Source organism: Schistocerca piceifrons, chromosome 11 (assembly GCF_021461385.2).
Source record: "Schistocerca piceifrons isolate TAMUIC-IGC-003096 chromosome 11, iqSchPice1.1, whole genome shotgun sequence".
NCBI classification, from domain to species: Eukaryota; Metazoa; Arthropoda; class Insecta; order Orthoptera; family Acrididae; genus Schistocerca; species Schistocerca piceifrons.
This window is the reverse complement of record NC_060148.1, coordinates 53,652,483-53,670,908: the sequence shown is the minus strand read 5'-3', so window position 1 is coordinate 53,670,908 and position 18,426 is coordinate 53,652,483. Positions and strand designations below refer to the sequence as shown.

General features: G+C 44.9%; 1 protein-coding gene across 2 annotated transcripts in view; it reads left to right on the top strand.

Annotated features, from left to right (window-relative positions):
* LOC124720034 (neprilysin-2-like) overlaps positions 1-18,426 on the top strand; it is a 244,725-nt gene that overhangs the window by 170,337 nt on the left and 55,962 nt on the right. For both annotated transcript variants that reach the window (XM_047245283.1, XM_047245284.1), the window contains exon 7: positions 6,318-6,535. In XM_047245283.1, the coding sequence (XP_047101239.1) occupies positions 6,318-6,535 (218 nt within the window). The remainder of the gene's footprint in view (positions 1-6,317; positions 6,536-18,426) is intronic.

The window sequence follows — 18,426 nt, the reverse complement described above, 5'->3', positions numbered from 1 at the left end:
GCCAATAAAATGCAGTCTTTGGTTTGCCTTCGCCACAACATTTTCTATTCGTTCTTTCAAATTTATATTGTTCGTAATTGTAATTCCTAGCTACTTAGTTGAATTTCCGGCCTTTAGGTTTGATTGATTTATTGTGCAACGGATGTTTAATGGATTCCTTTTGGCACTCGTGTGGATGGCCTCATGGTTTTCATTATTTAGGGTCAATCGCCAATTTCCGCACCATACAGATATATTTTCCAAATCGTTTTGCAATTTGTTGTGATCTTCTGACGACTTCACAAGACGATAGAGGACAGCATCATCTGGAAACAACCTAAGATGGCTGTTTAGATTGGCTCCTACATCGTTTATGTAGTTAAGGAGCAGCAAACGGCCTATAACACTGCCTTGTAAAACGCCAGAAATCACTTCTGTTTAACTCGATGACTTTCCATCAGTTATTACGAGCTGTGGCCTTTCTGACAGAAAATCACTAATTCAGTCACATAACTGACATGACAATGGATTAGCACCTAATTTTACTACGAGCTGCTGGTGTGGTACAGTTCGAAAGCCTTCTGGAAATCCATAAATATGGAATCAATTTAAACTCCCTTATCGATAGCACTCAATACATCGTATGTGTAAAGAGCTAGTAGTGTTTCACACGAACCATGTTTTCTGCCGCGCGGGATTAGCCGAGCGGTCTGGGGCACTGCAGTTATGGACTATGCGGCTGGTCCTGGCGGAGGTTCGAGTCCTCCCTCGGGCATGGGTGTGTGTGTTTGTCCTTAGGATAATTTAGGTTAAGTAGTGTGTAAGCTTAGGGACTGACGACCTTAGCAGTTAAGTCCCGTAAGATTTCACACACATTTGAACATTTGAATCATGTTTTCTAAATCCGTGTTGACTGTGTGTCAATACACCGTTCTCATTGAGGTAATTCATAATGTTCCAACACAATATATGTTACAAAATCCTGCTACATATCGACGTTGATGATACGAGCTAGTAATTTAGTGGATTATTCCTGCTACCTTTCATGAATATTGGTGTGACGTGTGAACTTTCCAGTATTTTGGTACGGATCTTTGTTCAGTACACTCTGAAAGGAACCTAATTGGTATACAGTCTCGACTGGAAGAGATGCTTTTATTAAGTGATGAAGTTGCTTCACTATCTACTTCTAAGTTACTCACGTTGGCAGCTGTTCTTCATTCGAATTCTGCAGTATTTACTTTGACTTCTTTGGTGAGGGAATTTCGAAAGGCTGTGACTTTCAACAATCCCAAACAGCGACTTCCGAAATTTTTCCAGCGTATTTCTTCTTCCAGTTTGCGACCGGATACCATCTACATTGTGCCACGATATTTCGGCCCAAAAACGTCCTGCCATCCTCAGGCGGGTAGACAAAGTACTGAGGAGACCTGACGCAGGCATGGTTTTTATAGCGAACTCTGCGGATGCGAACCGTACTGGCGGTTTACGACGCATGCGTTAGGAGGTGACATGCGCGAGGCAGCCAAGTTGTGTGTCCTGCCCTCAGTGGCGAAGTAAGAACAAACTAATCGCTGAGTATCGACTGAGCATATCGATTCCATTGTGATCGCATAATTTTAATAACTGGATTCCAGTTTTTATCCAGCTGAAAGCCGTTGTCACGATTCATTAAATAATGAGTAACACGTGTTTCCAAGTATTCTTTAATTACAGAGTCTCAGGAGCTGGAAACCGGTGCTAAAATTTTGATATCATTGTATTACAATCAAATGTCCTATGGAAATGCAGTGTTCTGCTACTGCTGATTTTAAAGGTTGCCGTAGACGGGCGTGTCTTTCGTGTTCTACGCAGCGCCCTTGGACCGTTCTCGTCGTCTGAACTATATATGCAGAGGCACACTCGCAGGGGATTTTATAAACACCCGCCTTCCTCAATTGTAAATCGTCTTTAACGGATCCAACTAAGGCCCTGCTCTTTGCTGGTGGCCGGAAGGTGACATTAATATTATTCTTCCTAAGAAATCTGCCTATTTTAGAAGACACGTTCCCGGCATATGGAAGGGACGCAGTTGATTTATAGTCGCCGTCAGGCTCTTCAGAGCGTTGCTTCTTGTTATTATAATTGTGCATGGCTTTCCCTATTTGACGCGAAGTATAGTCATTCTCTTTAACAACCTTCTCCAGATGCACTATCAGCATCCGATATTACATGCGCCCGACGAATTAAAGTACTAAGAACTCTGGCGGTTTGTGCGGGGTTATGGCAGCTGGACGCTTGAAGATATAGATCTGAATATGTGGGTTTTCTGTACACCGAATGTCCCAAAGACCCGTCATTCTTAAGGCGTTTATAAAGACAAGAACTGGAAAAATTGCCGATATGCGGGCGAGCATTGTCCTGGAGAATGAATGGCTCAGCCTCGAGCCACTGAGGTCGAGTTTTGGGCATTTTTCTGTTCAGGTTTTCCAGGAAGCTATGATAATACACTTCTAGACACTTGTTCCACACGGGACCCTATCTATCATGATGATTTCCTGGTAATCATAAGCAAAAATCGTCATTTGCTTGAAGTCTGATTGAGAGCGTCTAAATTTTTTAGGGCGTGGAGAAACTAACGCTCTCCACTCGTTGGACTGTGATTTCAGTTCCGGTTCAAAGTCTCTAATCCATGTTTCATCAATAGCAACAATTAGCCGCAAGAATCCTTGATCTTCACGGTCGAATCGTCTGAGAAAGGTTGCAATCCCTCTAGACAGCAGTCAAACTGTGGGGGACCTATTATGCAAAAATTTTTCTCTTCTTCAAACCAATTACCAAAATACGGAATACTGATTTTGGGGGAATTCCCGTGGTTTCAGGGAGTTGATCACAAGTCGCACTCAGATCTTCTTCAAAAGCTTCTTCCACAAGGTTGACACTTCGATCATCTTACAACGCTAACTTGCCACGTATAGTGCACAAGCGTACTGTGGAACAACCTAATGTTACCCTTTGAGAGGATTTTGAATTCTTACCATTCGTGTGTCTAATGGGTAAAGGTATCGGACGGTGTTTTTGAATATGGTGAAATTAACAGAAAAACTAAACGGACTTTGACCTTGGGAATTACTGAAAGTGGTAAAAACCATATGTGAATGAAAAAACTGAACGCTCGCCAGCCCAATTGGGCACATTAATTTGGAAATATGTGTTTAAGAAAATTGACCATTGGTTATTAAAGTTACTTTCGTTGATATTTCCCTTTGAATAGCGCACAGGATACAAACTAACACAGGGCACTCTGAGCTGTGTGTAGCAGCAGTCACCAGTAACGCACACACCAGTAATTATAGAAAACAAATTTGTACCAAGTTCATGCTAATAACAGCTAGTTTCGAGATCACTACTTAAACCAATAATAAAATGTTACTGCGTAAATAGCAGAGCTAAATTTGGACATGAGGAGCTTCTATCTTAATTGACATGTAAAAACACAGATAAAGACAAATGATATCATAAATACGCTGTTTATACTCCTCTACATATATCAGTTTCCCTTAGCAACAGTGATAATCCAATTATCTTTCTAATATATGGAGAATATAAGGGGGACCCATAAACTAGTATAGTGTCACTAGTCAAACTCTATGATTATTTCAGTAGAAAAGACTAATTCAAACAAAGCTAGTCCTTCACTTCACTTGGAGTAGTTGATAATTTACTTTGCAAGACAAAAAATTCAACACTGAGCTCAGTTAACTTCGAAAAAGGAACCATTCATGGTAGAAATCTAAACATCACTATTTTTAAAATGAGCTTAACTTATTTGTCTTTCTTACCAACTGCGAAGCAGGTATTTTAGACAATAACATTTACACAATTTGTCATTGTATTCCTGCAAAACTATACTTTGCAATAAACTAACAGTACTTTAGCAAAATCCTATCTAACTTCACTTTTGTGGTTTTCAATTTACCTTTTGCTACTCCTTTTACATTTGACAAACAAAAACAACCACTTTGAAACACTTGAATGCAAGAATTGTTTATTTTTAGTAGCACTTAGGGTCCTGCATAGGTTTGTGATCAGGACAGAAAATATGGTTCCGGACACAGATTTATAACATTATGATTATTATTAAAACCACACACAGTTTAACTGGACCATGCCCATATACATAGCTGCATGTATGAAGTTAGTAAAGCAGTGGCGAAGTTTAGGTGGCAAGCGACATGGCGGCTAACTGTTCTCACGGCTCTTGATGTTCGAATGCTCAACAAAATTTCTTCGTGGCGTCGGATTTTCAACATATTAGAGCCATCCCTTTTTGCCCAAAATAACAAATAATAGCCAGATCCACATCCGAGGTAAAAATCCTTTCCAAAGCGGCTTCCATTTCGCCTCTCTTGGCAAAGTCGAAGTGCACCATGGTACGGCTGGCCACTTACTGCGTACCATTCGCACCAAGGAGCCGCCCAGTCCGACCGCCAAAACCACCTTTTACATCGCGCCATGCCATTTCCGTTGTGGAGGGACTTCCCTGCATCTTTTATGTATTACAAATACAAGTGCCCTAAGCATGAACCAGCTTTCAACAAACACTGTCTTTTTTATAATCATACACATATTATAATAATTTATCCTTTTAACAATTCATTTTGCTTTTTCCACATATACATTACAAAACTCTAATTTCCTGTCACAAATCAAGGACGTCAACTAACAAAGAATACACACTCCATAATTGCAGATAGACAGTTACATAATGTAAACCTCCTTCGGATCGATATAAATGTTACAATCTGTAAACTACCGAGCGAGGTGGCGCAGTGGTTAGCACACTGGACTCGCATTCGGGAGGACAACGGTTCAATCCCGTCTCCAGCCATCCTGATTTAGGTTTTCCGTGATTTCCCTAAATCGTTGCAGGCGAATGCCGGGATGGTTCCTTTGAAAAGGGCACGGCCGATTTCCTTCCCCATCCTTCCCTAACCCGAGCTTGCGTTCCGTCTCTAATTACCTCGTTGTCGACGGGACGTTAAACAACACTAACCTAACCTAACCACTGTAAACTCTCCACAAACTTCACTTAAGACATTGTGGATTTTCGCATGTAAAGTTTCGATCTTGATGTGCGATCTCTGGCCTTCAACAGTCACAGTACCCAAGACCCCTGCAGGGTCCATTTCTACCACTCACCAGTTTTATGTTAGAGTGTTGTTGTTGTGGTCTTCAGTCCTGAGACTGGTTTGATGCAGCTCTCCATGCTTCCCTATCCTGTGCAAGCTTCTTCATCTCCCAGTACCTACTGCAACCTACATCCTTCTAAATGTGCGTAGTGTATTCATCTCTTGGTCTCCCTCTATGACTTTTACCCTCCAATGCTAAATTGGTGATCACATGTTGCCTCAGAACATGTGCTACCAACCGATCCCTTCTTCTACTCAAGTTGTACCTCAGATTACTCTTCTTCCCAGTTCTCTTCAATAACTTCGCATTAGTTATCTGATATACCCATCTAATCTTCAGCATTCTTCTGTAGCATCACATTTCGAAAGCTTTTATAGTATTCTTGTTGAACTATTTATCGTCCATGTTTCACTTCCATACGTGGCTGCACTCTATACAAGTACTTTCAGAAACGACTTCCTGACACTTGAATTCTATGCTCGATGTTAGTAAATTTCTCTTCTTCAGAAACGCTTTCCTCGCCATTGCCAGTCAACATTTTATATCCTCTCTACTTCGACAATCATCACCTCGTAAAAAAGACGTTCCTTGTGGGTGTGACTGTTCATGTTCATTTTCCAGTAAATGTGAGAATGGTTTATTTGAAATGGCACAGCCAATTTCCATCCCTGTACTTCACCAAGCTTGTTCTCTCTCTCTAATGACCGCATTATCGACGGAGTATTAAACACTAATCTCCTCTTCCTCCTGTATTTTAGATGCCTATAGTTGCTTTTCCTGTTTCACTTGCTGCATTTCTTTATGTTTTCTCGTTTTTTCAATCATTTTAGGCTCAATAATTTGTATCTTAGCCAAGGGTGGGCCTGGCATATTATTTGATCCTCTGCCACTTTCACTAGTTCATTTCTCAAAGCTACATGTGCAGTCTGTTGCAGTCCTTCCCTCCGTTTCAGTCAACCATCGCATAATGCTGCCTTCTGAATTCTTCACAGTGGTCATTTTCATTTATCCGGGCAGCATCTGCTTCATATCCTATCTTTCTATAATTTCTTTTAATCGGTAGTTCGCAACTAATTTCATATTGCAATTTCTGCAACTTTCTCAGTCCAACAGAGTGGTCTGGACACAAGGGCACTGATCCTGACGGGGTCGCCATCGGTCCACAGATCTCACTGCCCAAAGAGGAGCGGCGCAACTTGACGCAGCTGTACAACCCGTACACGGTGGAACAGCTGCAGCGCGAGTTCCCTCTCCTGTCGTGGCTGGAGTACCTGCAGGCGATGCTGCCGCCGCACGTCACTGTCTCCGACGATGACGTGGTGGTGGTGGTGGTGCCGTCCTACCTCGAGAGGCTCCGAGAACTGATCAGCCACACCCCCAAGAGGTAAGGTGTGGCCAGGAGGTCAGCATTCTGCCTGGGTTCTGCTTTTACGTCTCATACAGAGAGGTCCCCAGTGGTGGGAGTGACTTTTTCAGTCCGTCTATACAGAGATGTAGCTTAAGATCTCGAGTATTGTACCCTGGAGCCATTCACCCTGGTAGGCCCTTGTCTGCGAGTAATAGACAACAAAAAAATTCGGAATTTTTGTGTCGCTCAATAGCGTTAAAAAAGTAGCATTAGATGGACAGGTTGTTTTGTGTAATTGATACGGTACAGCCTTCACAGGCAGAAGGTCATCATATTGCCTTCTTCATTTCCTCGTATTTTTCTTCCTATCGTTCTTTCGCTGCCTGAAATCTTCGTTCATGTGATTTTAATTAATTTTATGTAAAATTTGGATTTAATTTCTTTCGTTTTATCATCATATATTTTGGTCTTTGTCATTGAATTCATTATTTTTATTCCTCATTTTCTCTTATTTCTTTCGTTTCAATCTTCGTCTGCGTTATTGCGGCCATTGTGTGAATTTAGGCTACATTTTAAATGTTTGTATGATGATTACCATGTAAACAAAACACATGTTTTGTAACGCAAAGGCCGGCTGGAGTGGCCGAGCGATTCTAGGCCCTACAGTTTGGAGCTGCGCGACCGCTACGGTCGCAGGTTCGAATCCTGCCTCGGGCATGGATATGTGTGATGTCCTTAGGTTAGCTAGGTTTAAGTAGTTCTAAGTTCTAGGGGATTGATGACCTCAGAAGATAAGTCCTATAGTGCTCAAAGCCATTTGAACCATTTTGTAACGCAAAATACATTTTTTACACCATTGCACAGTTAGTATAAATAAACTATTTCGTCTTCTGTTTTTTAACCAGTAGATCGGTATTTCCAGATAACTGAATATTATAATAGATAAAAGTAATTACATTCACATTCACAAAAATTCCGAGTAGGAAAAGAATGACGTAAAAAGAAAAATGGGAAGAAACGAAGAAGTTCATATGGTGATTAAAATTGACAGATGAAGAGAAAAAATTACATTCAAACCATTTAATTGAATAAAAAGAGTGATCAAAGTCATTTCAATAAGGATTTAAAAATACCGACGATCTTCTGCATGTGAACGCTACGCCCTATCCATTATGCCCCACAACAAGCCCACAAAATGCTACTCTTTTAGTGCCACTGAGCATCATGAAAAATTTCGAAATCTTTTTTTCGTCGACTACTCGCAAACGAAGGCCAACCAGCATGACTGGCTGCAGGGTGTGATACCTGAGATCTTAAGCTACATTACTGTATAGATGGTTTCAGAATGGCAGTCCCATCACTGGGGACCTCTAGATGTGAGAGAGTACTCAGCAAGCCACTGCACAGCGCTCTGTGGGTCCACTGCTCTTTACTGCCCTCTGTTAGGCAGCGAGGAACCCAGCAGGCGTACACCTCTAAGTACCCCAACTGGCAGACGAGTGTGTCAGCAGTGCCAACAGAGACTTCCAGTTGCGGAGCGAGGTGTGCGATTGTAATCTGTCGATCATCTCGAATGAGAGTGTCCACGCATTCCAACACTGGAGGAGTCACAGCTGTGTCCGGCCAATTGGCATGCCGGAGATCGGACAGGTTTGCACGATCTTGTTGCGACGGTGACAGGAGCCTCGCCCAACGACTCACCGTGCTTTTGTTCACTGCAAGCTCTCCGTAAACGTTCAGCAAGCGCCTATGGATATCTGCTATGCTATGGTTTTCCAACGAAACAAACTCAGTCACATGTCTCGGCTAGAAATTCACCTCCATTACAGGCGCCATTTCGAAGCCTATGTATAGTGTCACCACCTATCCGTATTTAGTGAAATCATAGTGGCTGAAGCGGGAATATTCCATGCTGTACCACAACAATTTCCGCATTTTTTCGACCGAAACTGGCCGAGAAAAAGAAAGCGTTGCATTACTTATTGAACATCCGTCCTATTGTTTCACAGCCACCATAAAGTACCACTTCTTTTTTAACATCTTCCGATTTGGGGCGACCCTCCCTGTTGCTCATGCGACTGCATATGCGAATTCTTCCATGATGGGTCCTTTGTGACCTTTATTACAATAATAACTAGCACTTTCTTGGATTTTATTACTTTCATTCACCCTGACTATCCACTTCTTGTGTCTGCCCTCATCCAACTCAAGGAGTCCTCTACGATTTTCCTCGCTACATTTTGAAATAACCCAGTTTGTGGATACATAGATGGGCGTCATCAGCACTAAATTTTTGGAAGGGAGGGTGGGGGACGGTGACTCAGTAGACAGGGTGCAGGTCACAAGGGGGGGTCTAAACAGGTGATCGCCTCGAAGAAAGGTGAAAATATGGGGAATTAAAACCGCTTTTTGAAGCATTCTAGAACCCTCAGACCATATGTTTGTGTGGCGCTTAAAACTCATAGTGTGTGTCAATTTAATCTGAGATTAAAACGTATTTTGACATTACCCAGCACGCAAGTAGCAGACGAAGACATTTTAAAATGATTAGTTTCTTTATTAAAAACAGCTTAAGAAAGTGAAATTAATCTGGCAGAAAAAAATTATTTCCTAGTTCAAAGTGCACACCTATGCTTTTATAACACGGAGAATGCTGGCAACCTATTACTTTACAAGAGTCATCACCATTTTCTTGCATTGTGGGGTCAGACTTGTTACTATGGATTTGGCGATGTTAGTGTCAGAGGGTGGCTGGATGCCCTTCCTGTTGCCACCTCGTAGCCACAGGGCGACTTAATTTGCAACAATCCTCGGTAGCGCCCCATCTCTAATGCACTCTTCCGTAGCACCACATCTCTAATGCACTCTTCTGTAGCACCACATCTGTAATGCACTCTTCGGTAGCACCACATTTCTAATGCACTCTTTGGTAGCACCACATCTCTAATGCACTCTTTGGTAGCACCACATCTCTAATGCACTCTTCGGTAGCACCAGATCTCTAATGTGCTCTTCGGTAGCACCACATCTCTAATGCACTCTTCGGTAGCACCACATCTCTAATGCAATCTTCCATAGCACCACATCTCTAATGTGCTCTTCGGTAGCACCACGTCTCTAATGCACTCTTTGGTAGCACCACATCTTTAATGCACTCTTCGGTAGCACCACATCTCTAATGCACTATTCGGTAGCACCACATCTCTAATGCACTCTTCCATAGCACCACCTCTCTAATGCACTCTTCCGTAGCACATCTCTAATGCACTCTTCCGTAGCACCACATCTCTAATGCACTCTTTGGTAGCACCACATCTCTAATGCACTCTTCGGTAGCACCACATCTCTAATCCACTCTTCGGTAGCACCACATCTCTAATACACTCTTCCGTACCACCACATTGGTAATGTTCTCTTCGGTAGCACCACATCTCAAATCCACTCTTCGGTAGCACCACATCTCTAATACACTCTTCCGTAGCACCACATTTGTAATGCACTCTTCGGTAGCACCACATCTCTAATGCACTCTTTGGTAGCACCACATCTCTAATGCACTCTTCGGTAGCACCACATCTCTAATCCACTCTTCGGTAGCACCACATCTCTAATACACTCTTCCGTAGCACCACATTTGTAATGCACTCTTTGGTAGCACCACATCTCTAATGCACTCTTCGGTAAGACCACATCTCTAATGCACTCTTCGTAGCACCACATCTCTAATGCACTCTTCGGTAGCACCACATCTTTAATGCACTCTTTCGTAGCACCACATCTCTAATGCACTCTTCCGTAGCACCACATCTCTAATCCACTCTTTGGTAGCACCACATCTCTAATACACTCTTCCGTAGCACATCTCTAATGCACTCTTCCACAGCACCACATCTCTAATGCACTCTTCGGTAAGACCACATCTCTAATGCACTCTTCGGTAGCACCACATCTCTAATGCACTCTTCGGTAGCACCACATCTCTAATGCAATCTTTGGTAGCACCACATCTCTAATGCACTCTTCGGTAAGACCACATCTCTAATGCACTCTTCGTAGCACCACATCTCTAATGCACTCTTCGGTAGCACCACATCTTTAATGCACTCTTTCGTAGCACCACATCTCTAATGCACTCTTCCGTAGCACCACATCTCTAATCCACTCTTTGGTAGCACCACATCTCTAATACACTCTTCCGTAGCACATCTCTAATGCACTCTTCCACAGCACCACATCTCTAATGCACTCTTCGGTAAGACCACATCTCTAATGCACTCTTCGGTAGCACCACATCTCTAATGCACTCTTCGTAGCACCACATCTTTAATGCACTCTTTCGTAGCACCACATCTCTAATGCACTCTTCCGTAGCACCACATCTCTAATCCACTCTTTGGTAGCACCACATCTCTAATACACTCTTCCGTAGCACATCTCTAATGCACTCTTCCACAGCACCACATCTCTAATGCACTCTTCGGTAAGACCACATCTCTAATGCACTCTTCGGTAGCACCACATCTCTAATGCACTCTTCGGTAGCACCACATCTCTAATGCAATCTTCGGTAGCACCACATCTCTAATGCACTCTTCGGTAGCACCACATCTCTAATGCAATCTTCGGTAGCACCACATCTCTAATGCACTCTTTGGTAGCACCACATCTCTAATGCACTCTTCGGTAGCACCACATCTCTAATGCACTCTTCGGTAGCACCACATCTTTAATGCACTCTTTCGTAGCACCACATCTCTAATGCACTCTTCGGTAGCACCACATCTCTAATCCACTCTTTGGTAGCACCACATCTCTAATACACTCTTCCGTAACACATCTCTAATGCACTCTTCCACAGCACCACATCTCTAATGCACTCTTCGGTAAGACCACATCTCTAATGCACTCTTCGGTAGCACCACATCTCTAATGCACTCTTCGGTAGCACCACATCTCTAATGCACTCTTCCGTAGCACCACATCTCTAATGATTCGATTCTCTTCTGTCCCGGTTTTCCCACAGTCCATGTCTCACTACCGTACAAAGCTGTACTTCAAATGTAGTTAGAACTTTGAATATAGGGCTTGGAATATTGTGTTTTTAGTGAATAATATAAGTGGATTTGAGTTACTGGCATTTTAGTAAATCCTGAAAAGGATTAATTCTTGCTGCAGAAGCCCTTTTATTATATGTACTTAGTTATGTTTGGGTATACGCTGAAGCGGCAATGAAACTGGTATAAGCGTGCGTTTTCAAATACAGAGATATACCCTATGTGAGCAAAAGTATGAGAACACCCACAAAGACATACGTTCTTCATACCAGGTGCATTGTGCTTGTATGTACTGCCAGGTACTCCATATCAGAGACTTCAGTAGTCGTTACAGATCGTGAGAGAGCAGTATGGGGCGCTCCACAAAACTCACGAGTTCGAACATGGTCAGGTGATTCGTTGTCACTTGTGTCATCCGTCTGTACACGAGATTTCCACACTCCTAAACAACCCTAGGTCCACTGTTTCCGATCTGATAGTGAAGTCATAACATGAAGGGATACGTGCAGCACAAAAGCGTACAGGCCGACTTCGTCTGTTGACTGACAGAGACCGCCAAATGTTGAAGAGGGTCGTAGTAGGCAGACATCTATCCACCCCATCACACAGGAATTCCAAACTGCATCAAGACGACAGTTAGGCGGGAGGTGAGAAAACTTGGATTTCATGGTCAAGTGGCTGCTATTAAGCCACACGTAAGGAGCACAAACAAGGAACGATTGACACAGTGCAAAAACGTTGTGTGGAGTGACTAATCATGGTGCACGGTGTGGCGATCAGATGGCAGGGCATGGGTATGGCGAATGCCCTGTGAATGTGATCTGCCAGTGTGTGTAGAGCCAACAGTAAAATTCGGAGGCGATTTTGTTCTGCTGTGATCGTGTTTTTCATGGAGGGAGCTTGCACCCATTGTTGTTTTGTGTGGCTCTGTCACAGCACAGGCCTACATTGTTGTTTTAAGCAGCTTCTTGTTTCCCACTATTGAAGAGCAATTCGGTGATAGCGATTGCATCTTTCCAAACGATAGAGCACCTGTTGATAACGCCCGCCCTGTGGCGGACCGGCCTGCAGAGTCCTGACCTGAGTTCCATAGAACACCTTTGGGATGTTTTGGAACGCCGACATCATGCCAGGCTTCACCGACCGACATTGATATCTCTCCTCAGTGCAGCACTCCGTGAAGAATGGGCTGCCATTCCCCAAGAAACCTCCCCAGCACCTGATTGAATGTATCCCTGCGAGAGTGGAAGCTCTCATCAAGGCTGAGGGTAGGCTAACACAATACTGAATTTCAGTATTACTGATGAAGGGCGCCACTAACTTGTAAGTCATTTTCATCCAGGTGTTCGGATACTTCGGATCACGTTGGTAGATGGGTTACTGTTCCTACAATGGCAGGTTATCAAGATTTAAGTGACTTTGAACGTGGCGTTACTGTCAGAGCATGAGAGATGGGGCACAGCATCTCCGAGGTAGCAATGAAGTGTGAGCAACAGGTATCCGGTAAAACATCAATCTCCAACATTGCTATGGCCTGGGAAAGGTCCTGCAAGAATGGGACCAACAACGACTGAAGAGAATCGCTCGATGTGACAGAAGTGCAACCCTTCCAGACATTGCTGCAGATTTCAGGGCTTGCCCATCAGCAAGTGTCAACGTGCAAACTGTTCAACAAAACATTATCAATATGAACTTTCAGAGCCGAAGGCCCACTTGTATACCCTCGATGACTGCACGACACGAAGCTTTACACCTCGCCTGGGCCCGTCAATATTGACATTAGACTGTCGATGACTGGAAACGTATTGTCTGGTCGGCCGAGTGTCGTTTCAAATTCCATTGAGCAGATGGACGTTTACGGGCATGCAGACAACCACATAAATCCATGGACCCTGAATGTCAGTAAGGGACTGTTCAAGCTGCTGGAGGTTCTGTAATGGTGTGGGGCGTGTGCTGTTGGAGACCCCTGATATGCCTAGATACGTCTGTGACAGGTGACACATACGTAATCATCCTGTCTCATCACCTGCATCCATTCGTGACCATTATGGATTCCGACGGACTTGGGCAATTCCAGCAGGACAATGCGACACGCCACACGCCCAGAGTTGCTTCAGAGTGTCTCCACGAACACTCTACTGAGTTTAAACGATTCCGCCGGTCACCAAACTTCCTAGACACGAACATTCAAAAATGATTCAAATGGCTCTGAACACTATGGGACTTATCTGAGGTCATCAGGCCCCCAGAACTTAGAACTACTTAAACCTAGCTAACCTAAGGACATCACACACATCCATGCCCGAGGCAGGATTGGAACCTGCGACCGTATTGGTCGCGCGACTCCAGACTGCAGCGCCTAGAACTGCTTGGCCACACCGGCCGGCAGACATGAACATTACTGAGCATATCTGGGACGCCTTGCAACGTGCTGTTCAGATGAGATCTCCACCCCGTCGTACTCATACGGACTTATGGACTGCCCTGAGGGATTCATGGTGTCAGTTCCCTCCAGCACTACTTCAGACATTAGTCGAGTCCATGTCACATCACGTTGCGGCACTTCTGCGTGCTCACGGGGGCCATATACAATATTAGGCAGGTCTATCTTTGGCTCTTCAGTGTGTTCGTCCAACGGTGTCATTTCTTTTGCTCAAATAACAGCCCCCCCCCCCCCCACTCGGTCCCTCCATGTGGTAACGCTCATGGATACATAAAATAGGATACTGGTGTGGAATGCGGTATCTGCGTTATTTAACGTAGCAGACAACCCAACACCGACAGCAGCTGAGAAGAAAACCACACAAGCATGACAACAGAACGTTATAAGTATTGATACTGCTGCAAGCTCCCTTATGCTGACACTACTCGTTTTGTTTGCACTTCATTAATTCTGCCTGTCTGTTCTACACTCCTGGAAATGGAAAAAAGAACACATTGACACCGGTGTGTCAGACCCACCATACTTGCTCCGGACACTGCGAGAGGGCTGTACAAGCAATGATCACACGCACGGCACAGCGGACACACCAGGAACCGCGGTGTTGGCCGTCGAATGGCGCTAGCTGCGCAGCATTTGTGCACCGCCGCCGTCAGTGTCAGCCAGTTTGCCGTGGCATACGGAGCTCCATCGCAGTCTGTAACACTGGTAGCATGCCGCGACAGCGTGGACGTGAACTGTATGTGCAGTTGACGGACTTTGAGTGAGGGCGTATAGTGGGCATGCGGGAGGCCGGGTGGACGTACCGCCGAATTGCTCAACACGTGGGGCGTGAGGTCTCCACAGTACATCGATGTTGTCGCCAGTGGTCGGCGGAAGGTGCACGTGCCCGTCGACCTGGGACCGGACCGCAGCGACGCACGGATGCACGCCAAGACCGTAGGATCCTACGCAGTGCCGTAGGGGACCGCACCGCCACTTCCCAGCAAATTAGGGACACTGTTGCTCCTGGGGTATCGGCGAGGACCATTCGCAACCGTCTCCATGAAGCTGGGCTACGGTCCCGCACACCGTTAGGCCGTCTTCCGCTCACGCCCCAACATCGTGCAGCCCGCCTCCAGTGGTGTCGCGACAGGCGTGAATGGAGGGACGAATGGAGACGTGTCGTCTTCAGCGATGAGAGTCGCTTCTGCCTTGGTGCCAATGATGGTCGTATGCGTGTTTGGCGCCGTGCAGGTGAGCGCCGCAATCAGGACTGCATACGACCGAGGCACACAGGGCCAACACCCGGCATCATGGTGTGGGGAGCGATCTCCTACACTGGCCGTACACCACTGGTGATCGTCGAGGGGACACTGAATAGTGCACGGTACATCCAAACCGTCATCGAACCCATCGTTCTACCATTCCTAGACCGGCAAGGGAACTTGCTGTCCCAACAGGACAATGCACGTCCGCATGTATCCCGTGCCACCCAACGTGCTCTAGAAGGTGTAAGTCAACTACCCTGGCCAGCAAGATCTCCGGATCTGTCCCCCATTGAGCATGTTTGGGACTGGATGAAGCGTCGTCTCACGCGGTCTGCACGTCCAGCACGAACGCTGGTCCAACTGAGGCGCCAGGTGGAAATGGCATGGCAAGCCGTTCCACAGGACTACATCCAGCATCTCTACGATCGTCTCCATGGGAGAATAGCAGCCTGCAGTGCTGCGAAAGGTGGATATACACTGTACTAGTGCCGACATTGTGCATGCTCTGTTGCCTGTGTCTATGTGCCTGTGGTTCTGTCAGTGTGATCATGTGATGTATCTGACTCCAGGAATGTGTCAATAAAGTTTCCCCTTCCTGGGACAATGAATTCACGGTGTTCTTATTTCAATTTCCAGGAGTGTATATATACTGATTAGCACTGAATTTATAATGGCAGGCTAGGAAGGGAGTTACTTACTTTTGAAAGCAGGAATTTCTTTTACTCCTTTTATATGGTCAGCTGTGATAAAAGAGCCGGCCGCGGTGGTCTAGTGGTTCTAGGCGCTCAGTCCGGAACCGCGCGACTGCTACGGTCGCAGATTCGAATCCTGCCTAGGGCATGGATGTGTGTGTTGTCCTTAGGTTAGTTAGGTTTAAGTAGTTCTAAGTTCTAGGGGGCTGATGAGCACAGATGTTAAGTCCCATAGTGCTCAGAGCCATTTGAACCATTTTTTTTGTGATGAAAGATCTTGGACACACTCTTATTACCGCCGACGTAACCTTCTCTGACTATTATGCCCATTAATAGACTAAGGTTTTGTACCACCTAAATTTTGAGAACAACACCGATTGAACTTTATTCCCGGGTGCTCTTGTGCACCTACTGTTATTTTATGAGGTGGCAACGGATAAGGCATTAAGAATTTGGAGGCGGTCAGAGAAAACTTCGTGCTGGCCTGAACTGATCTTGTGCCAAGAACTTAACACTGGGGTAGCCTAGCCAGCCGGTGTGGCTGAGCGGTTCTAGGCGCTACAGTCTGGAGCCGCGCAACCGCTACGGTCGCAGGTTCAAATCCTGCCTCGGGCATGGATGTGTGTGATGTCCTTAGGTTAGTTAGGTTTAAGTAGTTCTAAGTTCTATGGGACTGATGACCTCAGAAGTTAAGTCCCATAGTGCTCAGAGGCATCTGAACCATTTTTTGAACTGGGGTAGCCTAATCATAAATGCTATAAACGTGACTCTCTTTTCAGGTATGGTTAGAAATAAGGTAGCGGTAAACGGAAGGTGCTTTAGAATTACAAGTTATTTTTATTTTTGATTAATGCTTTTGCATTTAACAATTTGACAAACATTCATGATATTATTTGCAGGGGATCAGATGCCTTTCGAAATTCTATTGCACAATATCTCACCTGAGAATTACAAGCCGTGTTGGCTTCAATTTGCATAGTCCAGTGGGGAAAGGAAAGTTTTGGGGAGCACGTGGTCGCTGTTCTATTTTAACGACAGACACTCACATGCACTAAATAGTCAACGCGGGCAGGCAAATATCGACAGCATTTTGCTGAGAAGATATTTTTATATTTCACGGCTGGCATCGAGCGGGATTGTATGGCGTGAAGTGTTTGCAAGAAAACGGACTTGTCTCACAAAACCCGCACTCGGTACAAATTTTGAATAAAACATTCCGATATTTTAAAAATGTTCATCAGTAATAAGTAGGCAAGCTGTAACACTTCTTGCTAAGTTTAACGAAGATTTAGATTTTAATTTATAGACCACGTGGTCGCACCTGAGGGAGATTACACTCTCAGATTACTCTGTATCCGATTAATTCGACTAAAAATCATAACAGGTCCCTAAATAATCATCACTGAAACATTGAATAAAAGAAAATTGTTGAGTTTAACAAATAAGTGAAATTCAAATACCTCTGTCCCGAATTCGAGACAGCCGTTCTGAGGGAACGTCCGGTCGCTCACCTGTCTTCAAACACTGTCCGCTACCAACGGCCGCGCGGAGACCTCCCAGAGCAGGCCGAGGTGGTGGGGGGCGGCCGTGACCAACCCCTGCTAAGAAAACTTTATTTTGCACATATTTGGCCAAGTCCTGTTGTTCCTGCTCTTTGCCTTCCACTGACAGAGTTCAAGTTGGTAGAAGGTTCAGATACCCACCACTTCACTGGTTCGTCTGCTACCACGTTCAAAATAATCATACGTGTGACCACACACTTTTAGGAGGGGTGAAAAAAGGCAGAGAAGGACACAGGACGTGCACATTGGAATGAAAAGAAAATACGTCGACGCATAATTATTCTACAGCCATGCAGCAGTCTGGGTTGAGATTGCTCCGCAGTTAATTAATTACGTAAAAGATGAAGCTATGCCGATAGTATGAAACTACATTGCAGCACTAATTCTAACCACGATACGGCACCTATTGTAACGTTACTCTGCAAACTCAAAAGCAACTGCATAACTGCGGCTTCATCAAAGCCACAAACGTTACATGTAAGGGACAGCCAAATGAAAATGAAGCGTATACACACGTAAAGCCGGCCGCGGTGGCCGTGCGGTTCTGGCGCTGCAGTCTGGAACCGCGGGACTGCTACGGTCGCAGGTTCGAATCCTGCCTCGGGCATGGGTGTGTGTGATGTGCTTAGGTTAGTTAGGTTTAAGTAGTGAAAAGTTCTAGGGGACTTATGACCTAAGATGTTGAGTCCCATAGTGCTCAGAGCCATTTGAACCAACACACGTAAAAAAAGTATTGCATCACCCCCATTCGCGGAACTCTTGAAGATAGACGTTGACTGCGGATATTATATCATAGACATAGTCCCTCTGAGTGTTCAGAGAAAGATGTAAACAACCATGCACGAGCAGCGTCTATTAGACAGAGAGGGTCCGACAGCCGATCAGTTCCAGTCATTCCACAAGGTAGAAAGTACATGATTCGTGTTGTC